Source organism: Manacus candei, unplaced genomic scaffold (assembly GCF_025592945.1).
Source record: "Manacus candei isolate 608988 ecotype Guabito, Panama unplaced genomic scaffold, ASM2559294v1 h1tg000046l, whole genome shotgun sequence".
NCBI lineage: Eukaryota > Metazoa > Chordata > Aves > Passeriformes > Pipridae > Manacus > Manacus candei.
The window spans coordinates 15,612,288-15,623,035 of record NW_026138094.1 but is presented as its reverse complement, the minus strand read 5'-3'; the positions used below and the strand labels follow the sequence as shown (position 1 = coordinate 15,623,035).

The window sequence follows — 10,748 nt, the reverse complement described above, 5'->3', positions numbered from 1 at the left end:
TCATTCCACATTCAATGTTTATTTATTTGTAATACAAATAGAAAGGTGTGCCCAAATCTCGCCTCAAAGTTCTACCCAGATTGTTTAAAAAAAACCTACAGAACATTCTTTCATCGTTTGACAGTTAAAAAGCTGCGTTTAAAAGAACCAGAGTTTTCAGTAGCCTGTCAAAACAAGTGACATTTTACTGCTGGAGCATCTGCAACTTCTACCAAGGAGAAGCACGTTCTCGAGCAACAGCGGCGTTGTACAATCAGTTGCTTATCACAAAAGACATTTATGATAGGGCAATTTTGTAAAAATCAGCGTTAATAGAGATTTTTTTTTTTTTTTCCTAATGAAAGGAGTAAAAACCATGAAAAATCCTCCAGTCCAATTCGGGGAGGCACGGACTCCACGCTTCCTGGAAAAGCCAGTTTCAAGGGAAGACTCTCTTTGGCGACACAGACTGCTCCGTTAGGAAGGTACAGCGTTTGGAATCCAGGAGTGCAGGTTTTTTTTACATACTTTGAGTCAAAAAAAAAAAAAAAAAAAAAAGGTGCGTGTTGATCGTTGAAAGGACAGAAAGAAAAACGAGTTAAAAAGCATTTTGAAATGTTGGGACACACACAAACACAAATACCCTATCCATTTTCTAGGTATCCATGCATGATCTTTATATAATGAGCGACACAGCTACGGAAAAAGAAACCATGATTCCGGGTGTTTTTCGGTCAGTGTGCGAGTTTTTAGTTCAAAAGTTATTCAACACTTACCGCAGGAGTGTAAATGAAGAGCTTGATGCACCAGCTACCACTAGAAAAACATGTCAGAGCTGAATTTAAACCTGTGTTTCCTAACAGAGCATCCCCCACGTCTGTAGCTGTTGATAACTGCCGTTCAAAATTTAATTCGAAATGAAATGAAACTTTAGAACGTTACCAACATCTTCAGCATGAACTGAAAGGCATAAAGAGATGGTGAGGTATGAGAGCACCGACCTGCTCTGGGTGTCGAGACTTCACTTTTAACCAGCTACCACAGACTTAGCAATTTTTCTTTCCCACCTCACTCCGAGGAGTTTTAAAATCTGTAAATGGTGAGTGGAGATGTGGATTGGGAACAAAACATTCTACACAAGTTACATGGGGATTCTTTTCATTTTGTTTATAAAACCAAGAGACAACGAAGCGATTCTTTTAATCAAAAGAAACGACCAAAATCTCAAAGCATCAGATTCGACTACAGGAAAATGATGTGGTTTTTTTTCTTCCCTCCCCCCCCTTCCAAGATCTGCACGAGAACTGAGGCTGCAGACTGAATCCAGAGGAACCCGAAACCAAAGGAATGGAACAAAACAACTTCGTGTACACGTGTGTATTCTGCTGTCTGGTGTCGTCCCGGGGTAGCACCACCACGAAAGGTTTGACACGGCCTAGTGGAACTTCACAAACTCCTCCAGAGTTCTGGGGATCTGGTTTTGGTAGCTGATGTTGTAGATCCGCACGGCGCGGGCAGCCAGGCACTTGAGACTCAGCTTCATTTGAGTTTTAAGGAGTATTTCGGACACCCCGGTCGTGCTTTTATCCAGAGGGGTTTTCTTCTGCTTGTTGGTCATGTCCGTGTGGGCACCGGCCTCCACCAGGCTGATGATGATGGAGTGCAACGTCAAGAAGTCGCTGATGGGCCGGTGGTACTGGACGATGATGTGCAGGGGGCTGTTCCCCTCGTTGTCCACGGCGTTCACGTCGGCGCCGCAGTCCAGCAGGAGCTTGGTGACCAGGGCGTTGGGGAAGCTGCACACGTCGTTGGTGTGGAAGTCGTCCACGGGCGTGCCCGAGTTGACGGCGTGGTGCAGCAGGCTGGAGCCGTCCCGCGTGCGCGGGTCCAGGTGGATCAGGTTGTAGATCTGCTTGTTGATGCGCGACTGGTCCTCCTCGCTGCACTGGGTCTTGGTAGAGATGCAGACCAAGTAGAGGAAGGTGAAGATGTTGCACTCGTAGTTGTCCAGGGCCGTGTGGATGTCGGAGTCCTGCGTGGTTTTGATGCGGGACATGCCCTGTTCTATCTCCAGGACGCTGCACCGCAGCACGCTCTCGATGTCCTTGGCTTTGACGGGCTCGTTCAAGTGGATCATCTGGGAAAAGACCTGAGCAAACCTCAGGAGGTCCTTGTGGGTGTTCCTGTTGCCTTTCTGCCTCAGGTGCAAGGCATGGAGCCACAGCTTGATGCACTGCTCAAACTCCATGTTATCCGCATAGACCGCCCCCCGGTAAATGATGGGGTGAGAAACATCGATATTGTCCGAGCCCAGAATTCTCTCCCGCACGATGAGGCCTTCCATGTGAAGGGCATCTCTGTCCTGCCTAATAGACTCTAATTCCTGAGGGGTCCTGCATTCAGTCCTGTTCCCGTAGGCCTCGATCTGTGGAAGAACCTCTTTCTCGATGACGCTCTCGCTGTCCCGGTACCTCTCCAGCATCGCTAAATATAAATAGTGGTAAGTCTTCAATATATCATAGTTTTCTCTGTCGTTGGCAAAGGAGGCGCCCAGCAGCTCCAGCGCCTCGATCCTGCTCCTCCTGTCGCAGTCGGCGTGGGCCAGCAGCAGCTCCACCACGTCGGCCTTGCAGCTCTCAGCGGCCACCTTGAGCGGGGTCATCCCGTGGCCGTTGACCATCATGGCCGCCTTCCACTTGACCAGCTCCCTCACGATCTCCAGGTGCCCGGCCTCGGCCGCGAAGTGCAGGGCGGTGGCGCCGCAGTGGGCCTTGGCGTTGGGGTCGGCGCGCTGCTCCAGGAGGTACCGCACCACGTCCGTGTGGCCCTTGTAGGCCGCGATCATCAGGCAGGTGTTGTCGTACTTGTTGGCGATGCTGATGTTGGCGTTGTTCTCCACCAGGTACTTGACGATGTCCAGCCTGCCGTCGAAGCAGGCCGCCCGCAGCGGGGTCGAGTTGGTCACCGTGGTGTGGTTCACGTTGGCGCCGTGGCTCACCAGCAGCTTCACCACCTCGAAGTGGCCGGCGCCCGCCGCGCACCACAGCGCCGTGGCCCCATCGATGACGAAGCTGCAAACGTGAGGACAAGCGGTTAAAACGGTGCTCTCCCAAAAGCAACCCGGCCCATCCCACGGGCGGGCACACACCCCGCTGACAACAGGGATTTTACAGCCATCCCACCCGGACTTGAAGGAACTCAAGGTCAAAAAATGGGATTGAGCACTCAGACCTCCCCAGGGAAGGAGATCTGGCAGGTGAAGCTTCAAAGCAGCCAAGGGATGTGGCCACATTTCCACTGGGATTCCCCAGGCTGCTTTGAAGGTGCCACCCACAAGCTCCAGCCCTCGGCCTGTGGAGATCTGGGAAGAAGAGTTACAAGAATTGGGAAGGAGAGTTACAAGAATTATCACTTTGATGCCTTGTGCCGCAAACTGAGACATTAAAGAACAATAAAAAACATAAAATGGATATATTGACATAAAAACCAGACACAGACACGGTACAGACACACAAACACCGGCCCTGGCAGCAAAGTTGGCTTCAAAATGTCTTATCACTTCCCTTTTCTCTCTCCCTGAGCTGCAAAACTGCCACAGCTTCCGCTGCTCCTCCTGATTCCAGAGCCTGTGCCTTAAACCAGCCCAGCAGTTACACAAATGGAACTCCAGGAAGAAAATTAAATTTAAAAAGCAGAGATCTGCGTCACATCGTGGCCTTGCTGGCTCTGGGAAATGAGGGGACAGGTCACTGTTTCTGGAGCTGTTTTCATTCCCCAACCCAGCACGGTGTAACTCCAAACATAAAGGGTGATGTCCTTCCTATTCCCTGGTTTTTGAAGTAGGATTTAAATGTAGAAACAGAGAGTGTTCACACTGCAGCTAATAAATGCTCAAGGCACATCCCAAATCACTGAGGAGGGACAAATATTTCCATATGCCCAGTCACGTTACCCAGAGTTAAAATTTTGTAAGACACCGGGTTAATTTTCACTTTAACAGTGATTTTTAACAGTTGGTGAAGCTCTCAGAGCTCCACAGGAATAGCTGTGGCTGTTTGTAAACCCAGCACCTCCAGACAACACTGCAGAGGCTGTGTAAGAGCTCTCTGGCCTGCAGAGAGAATTCACAGTAAGAAATTCCTTACTGTGTAAATAATTCCATTAAAATACTCCCATATGAAAGCAGGAGGAAAGCAGGTGACAGGATTTGTTAACGAACACGAGGTGATTTGTTGGTGCACTGTAGCTCCAAGTGCAAAGCTGGAGCCCAAACAAGGGGAGCTGCTGTGCCACCTTATCTGAGGCACGACATTCCCGCGGGATCACATGGCCCTCCTCCTCTGCTACTGCACCCATTGTGCCTCAGACAACACCTCCTTTAATCTATGCTAGGCAGAGGCTCTGGCACCACATCACCACCCCAGGGAGGCACAAATTCAGCAGCACAGCATCTGCTGCCTGTCAACAGGGGCCCTCCCTTCCTTCGGCGGGATTTGGGGCAAACCTCAGCCGAGGAATTCTCAACCAGTTCCTGCCTGGAAAAAACAAGGGCTGGAAGGGAAAAGGAAGATAGAAAACACCAAACCACTCAGAGAAGTGGGTTCCTCCTGCTTCATTCAGTGTAGGAACTGAGCCAGCCTTTGCTGGGCCGGGTGGAGCTGCTCAGGTGTAACTCAAGCTGGAGCAGATGGAAGAGCCCAGCGGGGACCCCTCGCTCGGTGTCTGCCAGGAGCTCCCCTCCCTGTGCCAGCCACCTGCAGCTCCTGAAGCTCTTCCAGACACCTTCTCCATTACTCAGCCTCACATCTGACGCTGACAGCAAGGCGAGAGCTTGATGAGTACTCTGGGAGGTATTAAAAACAACGTTCCTCCTCCCTCGGGCCACGGCACCGTGGCACCTGGGGACCTGGACATCCCCACCACTGTCCTGGTGGGTCCCAGCTGAGGGCCTGGCACCCTCATCCCTCCCTTCCCATCCTAAAATGTCACATTTTCCTCCTGGCCATCCCACATGTTGGCTACCAGCAGTGAGGAAGGGATGTTGCTTGGGATGTCTGGGCTGGACACTGAAACCCCTTGATTTGGGTAAAGGGGTGGGTTCTGGTGTGCGGGTACCACCCAACCCTGATCCAGCTCCAGGTTAACCCTAATCCAGCTCCAGATGTCCAAGTACCACCCTGCCCCAACCCAATCTCTGCTGTCACCTGCAGCACCAAACAATGTCACAGAAAGGCCATTTTGGCACAGCGAGAGAGAACACGGGGCAACCTCCTCACCAACAGGAAGTTCTCTGGGCTGTGGGGAACATTATCCTGTCCACGGCTTCAGGTGGGGAATTCCAGAAGAGTAAAGGCATTTCTGGCCCATAAAGCATCAAGTGGGATCTCCAATCACACAGGCGTTTTTACCAGAGAATCCCAGAACAGCTGGGGCTGGAAGGAACCTCTGGAGATCATGCATCCCAACCCACTGCCAAGGCAGGATCACCCAGAGCAGGTGACACAGGAACTGGTGGGTTTGGAATGTCTCCAGAGAGGGAGACTCCACACCCTCCCAGTGATCTGCCACCCTTCATGGAAAGTTCTTCCTCATGTGGCGGTGGAATGTGATGTGTTTTAGTTTTGATTTTAGTCACTGCTGCTCACTGGAGATGTTTATAAGCATTGCTGAGATCCCCCCTCAGTCTCCTTTTCTCCAGACTAACCAGGCCCAGCTCCTGCAGTCCCTTCTCATCAGAGACACTCCAGACTCCAAATCATCTCTGTGGCTCTCACAGCCACAGTTTGTCCTGCTCTGCTCTGCACTGGGGCAGCCTCACCTTCAGTCTGGGGTCAGTTTTGGGCACCACAATATAAAAAAGACATGAAGCCATTAGAGCATCCAAAAGAGGCCACACAAGGATCATCCAGTTCACCCCTTATCCCTGCACAGGCCCATTCCCAAGAGTCCCACCCTGTACCCCAGAGGATCATCCAAACCCTCCTGGAGCTCTGGCAGCCTTGGGGCTGTGCCCACTGCCCTGGGGAGCCTGGGCAGTGCCCAGTCACCCTCTGGGGGAAGAACCTTTCCCTGAGATCCAACCAGACCCTGCACTGGCACAGCTCCAGCCATTCCCTGGGTGCTGTCCCTGGTCCCCCCAGAGCAGAGCTCAGTCCCTGCCCCTCCTCTGCTCCTCCCCAGGAAGCTGGAACTGCAGTGAGGTTTCCTCTCAGTCTCCTCCAGCTCAACACACCAAGTGCCCTCAGCAGCTCCTCAAGGCCTTTCACCACCTTCACTGGACACTCTAATGGCTCAATACCTACCTTCCATTGTGTCCCCCCAAACTGCCCCAATATTGCAGGGGAGGACACCCCAGGGCAGAGCAGAGCAGGACAATCCCCTCCCTGGCCTGGTGACACTTTTCCCGATGTCCCCAGGACAGGGCTGGCCCTGCTGGGGCACTGCACCATGGCACAGCTGCACACAGAGCAGAGGATGGGCTCGCTGGCACCCCAATTTGGGCAGAGGCACCTCCTAATAATCCACCCATAACCCCCACCCGTGGCCTGTCTGCTGGGGCCCCCCGTGCCCACTCCCGGTGTGTTCCCAGTGTGTTCCTGGTGGGTCCCCAGGGTGTGCTCCATGTGTGCCTGGTGCCTGAGCTCATTCCCACCCTGTTCCCAGTGTGTTCCTGGTGTATTCCTGCTGTGTGCCCCATGCGTGCCTGGTGCCTGTGCCCGTTTCCAGTGTGTTCCTAGTGAGTGCCCCGTGTGTTCCCAGTGCATTCCCGGTGTGTTCCTGTGTGTTCCTGCGTGTTCCCCGTATACTCCTGGTGTATTCCGCTCTGTCCCTGGCGTGTTCCCAGTGCGTTCCCCCTGCATTCTCAGTGTGTTCCTGGTGTCTGCCCGGTGCATTTTCGGTGTATTCCCGCTGTGTTCCCGTTCCCGGTGTGTTCCCGGTGCGTTCCCGCTGCGCTCGCGGTCGGTACGTACCCGTCGAAGCGGACGGTGCCGGTCTGCTGTGTCTGCACGCGGTAGTGCTCGAGCAGCAGCCGCACCACCTTGGCGTGGCCGTTCCTGGCGGCGATGATGAGGGGTGTGGAGCGCTGCCCGCCGTGCTGGCTCACGTAGCCCAGCAGGTACTTGATGTCGCTCTCGGAGCGGTTGAGCAGCAGCGCGGCCAAGGTGAGCACCCTGCCCTCGCTGGCCGCCTTGTACACGTACCCCGCCAGCCCCTCCATGGCCGCCTGGGCCCCCGCGCGGCCCCGCCGCCCGCCCCGGGGCTCGCCCCCGGCCCGCTCCGTCCTGCGCCGCCCCAAGGGCCGCACATGCGGCCGCCCCGGGGCCCCCCGCGCCCCGCGCCGCGCCAGCCCCGGCGGGACGCGAACCCCGGGAGCGCCGGGCCCGCTCCGCGCTCGGGCCCCGCGGCCGCCCCGCCCGCCCCGCAGCGCGGCGGAAACGGGAAGCGGCGCCACCGCCGCCCGGCCCGACCGGCAACCGCGGCACGGGCCGAGCGTTCCGGGGCCCGGCGGGACAGCGCACCCGGACACGGAACCGCGGGAGAACCGGAGTGAAAATCACGGGAATAGAGCCACGGAATGACAGAATAACAGTTATGGAATCACAGGGGAACGGGAGTGAAAATCACGGGAATACAGAGCCACAGAGTCACAGAATAACAGAGTTAGAGAATTACCGAATTACAGAATCACAGAATTGCAGAATCACAGAAGTACAGAGTAACAGAATTCGAGAATCACAGAGTCACAGAATTAGAGAATCACAGAATTAGAGAATCACAGAATTACAGGCACAGAATTCGAGAATCACAGAGTCACAGAATTAGAGAATCACAGAATTAGAGAATCACAGAATTACAGGCACAGAATTAGAGAATCACAGAATCACGGAATAGCAGAATCACAGAATTACAGAATTAGAGAATCACAGAATAACAGAATCACAGAACTAAAGAGTCACAGGATAACAGAATCACATTCATGGAATCACAGAATCGTCTGGGTTGTAAAAGCCCTCCCAGACCATCCAGTCCAGCCTCTACCAAGGCCGCCACCAACCCATGTCCCCAAGTGCCACAGCGATCGATAAAATAGAATTACACACCACTATTAATCTGCACATGTTACCACCTCGACTTTTAATCCACATTTCCACTGTAGAATCGTTTTTGCTTGGAAAAGACCTCCAAGTCCCCCCTGTGCCCAATGCCCACCCTGTCCCCCAGCCCAGAGCACTGAGTGCCACCTCCAGTCCTTCCTTGGACACCTCCAGGGATGGGGACTCCACCACCTCCCTGGGCAGCCCCTGCCAAGGCCTGACCACCCCTTCCAGGAAGAAATTTTCCCAATATCCAGCCTAGACCTCCCCTGGCACAGCTGAAGGCCGTTCCCTCTCCTCCTGTCCCTTGTTCCCTGGGAGCAGAGCCCGACCCTCCCCGGCTCCCCCCTCCTGTCAGGGAGTTGCAGAGAGTGAAAAGGTTCCCCCTGGGCCTCCTTTTCTCCAGGTTGAGCTCTGTGTCCTCCCCAGGACCTGCAGTGCAGCCCACCCGCCCCTGGGGCTGCCCATCCCTGCCCTCCATGCAGGGACTGGTCCCAGGCTGGCCCTCCTGGCCCTGGTTCTCTTGGGCTGGGCTCAGCTGGGCTGGGCTGGTTCTGGTTCAGCTGGTTCTGGGCTGGGTAGGGTTGGACTGGGTTCAGTTGGGATGGGTTGGTCAGACCGGGTTGGGTTGGATCTGGTTCAGTTGAATTTGGTTGGTTGGACTGGGTTGGGGTGTGCTGGGCTCAGCAGGGATGGGTTGATTGGACTGGGTGGGTTAGACTGGGCTGAGCTCAGTTGGGCTGGGTTGGGCTGGCTAGGCCGGGTTCAGTCAGGATGGGTCGCTTGGACTGGGTTCAGTTGGGCTGGACTGGTTCAGTGGGGGTGGGCTGGTTGGGCTGGGCTGGGCTCGCTCTCCTTTGGTTCACTTCACTGTTTGTTCTAAGGACAGGACCAGCAGCTCCCATCGCCTCGGCCCCACCTCCACCCCACCCAGCCTTGGCACACGCAGGACCTTCCTCCTTGGCTTTGGGGATGCCATCCCCAGCCCCAGAGTGCCACATCAGCTTAACCAGGGGCTGCAGTGACCTGCAGGGCCTCTCCTCTGCCAGCTCCTCTCCCCACACCCCCGGCAGGTGCCCCAGGCCAGGAGCAGCCACTGGAGACGGGCAGTGAGCTGATCCCACCCCGAGCACCGTCTGCTGGGCCTTTGTGCTCGGGGGATCCGCTCTCAGCCCTATTAATAGTTAATTCAAAGCCTTGCAACCGGAGCTGGGGTGAGCTCTGTGCAAGGCTGTGCATTATGGATGGAGCAGGGGGGGCTGGCAGAGCCCCTGCAGAGCCGAGGGGACACAGCCAGGGGGGTCCAGTCAAGGAGGGTCAGCTCTGCAGAGCCATGAACACATGTCAGGCTCAGCGGGACAAGAAGAGTTCGTGGTAGGATTAAGTGGAACTCGTCTCCGTTACCTCAGCGAGCTCCTCCACTTTTCAAGGGTATTTCTCTCCGGGTGCCACTCTGGGTGAGCAGGAGTGATGTGGAGAGCAGCACCACCCTCCTGGCAGCACCTCTGAGCAGAGAGTCCAAGATCTCTGTTCTGCAGCTCCTGGGAGCCTCCTCAGCTCCGCTGGGTCCAGCTCCCTGTGCTTCAGACCACAATTCCTCAGTGGAAGGAATTCTCCTCAAATCTTTTCCCACTGTCCCCAGTTACCACCCAACTGTGCACATCTGAGGGAACAGAGGCAGGACATGTCAGTGTGGTCACAAAGAGCTCCCAGCCCAGAGCCCATCCCGAGGGTGCCAGAGCCTGTGTGATCCCTGAGCTCCTCCGTGCCCAACCCCAGAGCCCTGGAGCTGCCCAGGAGCAGAAGCCAAAGGGTTCCAGTGCACCAAACCTTCTTCCCTGGGAGGGTGGGCAGGCCCTGGCACAGGGTGCCCAGAGAAGCTGTGGCTGCCCCTGGATCCCTGGAAGTGTCCAAGGCCAGGCTGGAGCAACTTGGGATAGTGGAATGGGGTGGAACTGGATGAACTTTAAGGTCCCTTCCAACCCAAACCACTCTGGAATTCTACAAACCCACTTTGCCCATTAAATGGATGTCTCCTTAAGCTGTACCTGAACCCTGCTTGTTTCAGGTGTGGATGCACCTCCCGATTTAGACCCTAAACTCCAAATCCCGGCGAGTACAAATTTAGTCCCAAAGGGACCAAATCCTTCCCAGCGCCCCTGAGTCATCCCGGCCCTGTGGCATTTATCCAGCCAGAACTGGGGAGCGGGAACAGAGCGTGGAATCCACGTCTCAGGGCCCACCAGGGCAATCCTGCCCGTTTGCTTCATTCCCTCGGGGACACAGGGAAGTGGGGACGGGCCCATTGCACCAGGCGAGCCCAAGCCGAGCTCCATCCCCTCGCTTCCATCAGACCTCGGGCTCAGAGCGACGGAATCGCGTGGAATGAGCTGCTATTCCCTGCCGGCCTCTTCCCACCCCGGAGCCCGTTTTGGTGGCCGGGCTGTGCGTGTGTCCCATCAGCGCCTACACACCGCACACGGGGTTGAACACACCGCACACGGGGTTGAACACACCGCCCCGCTCCCCTCGCTCCGTCCCGACCCCCCGAGCTCAGCCCCGGCCGCCGGGAAGGAGGCGGGCCGGGCCGGGCCGGGCCGGGTGGGATCGGCGGAGCCCCCGCCCCGACGGGGCGGTCCCGGGGCCGCCCCCGCGCAGCCGCCGCTCGGCCCG

General features: G+C 55.8%; 1 protein-coding gene across 1 annotated transcript; it reads right to left on the bottom strand.

Annotated features, from left to right (window-relative positions):
- On the bottom strand, positions 1 to 7,233 carry FEM1B (fem-1 homolog B). Its single transcript, XM_051796884.1, has 2 exons — positions 6,951 to 7,233; positions 1 to 3,050 (listed from the first exon to the last, which is right to left on the bottom strand). Exons 1-2 carry the CDS (start codon positions 7,196 to 7,198, stop codon positions 1,415 to 1,417), a joined length of 1,884 nt encoding a protein of 627 aa, XP_051652844.1. The 5' UTR covers positions 7,199 to 7,233; the 3' UTR covers positions 1 to 1,414.
- Between the last annotated feature and the right edge of the window lie 3,515 nt (positions 7,234 to 10,748).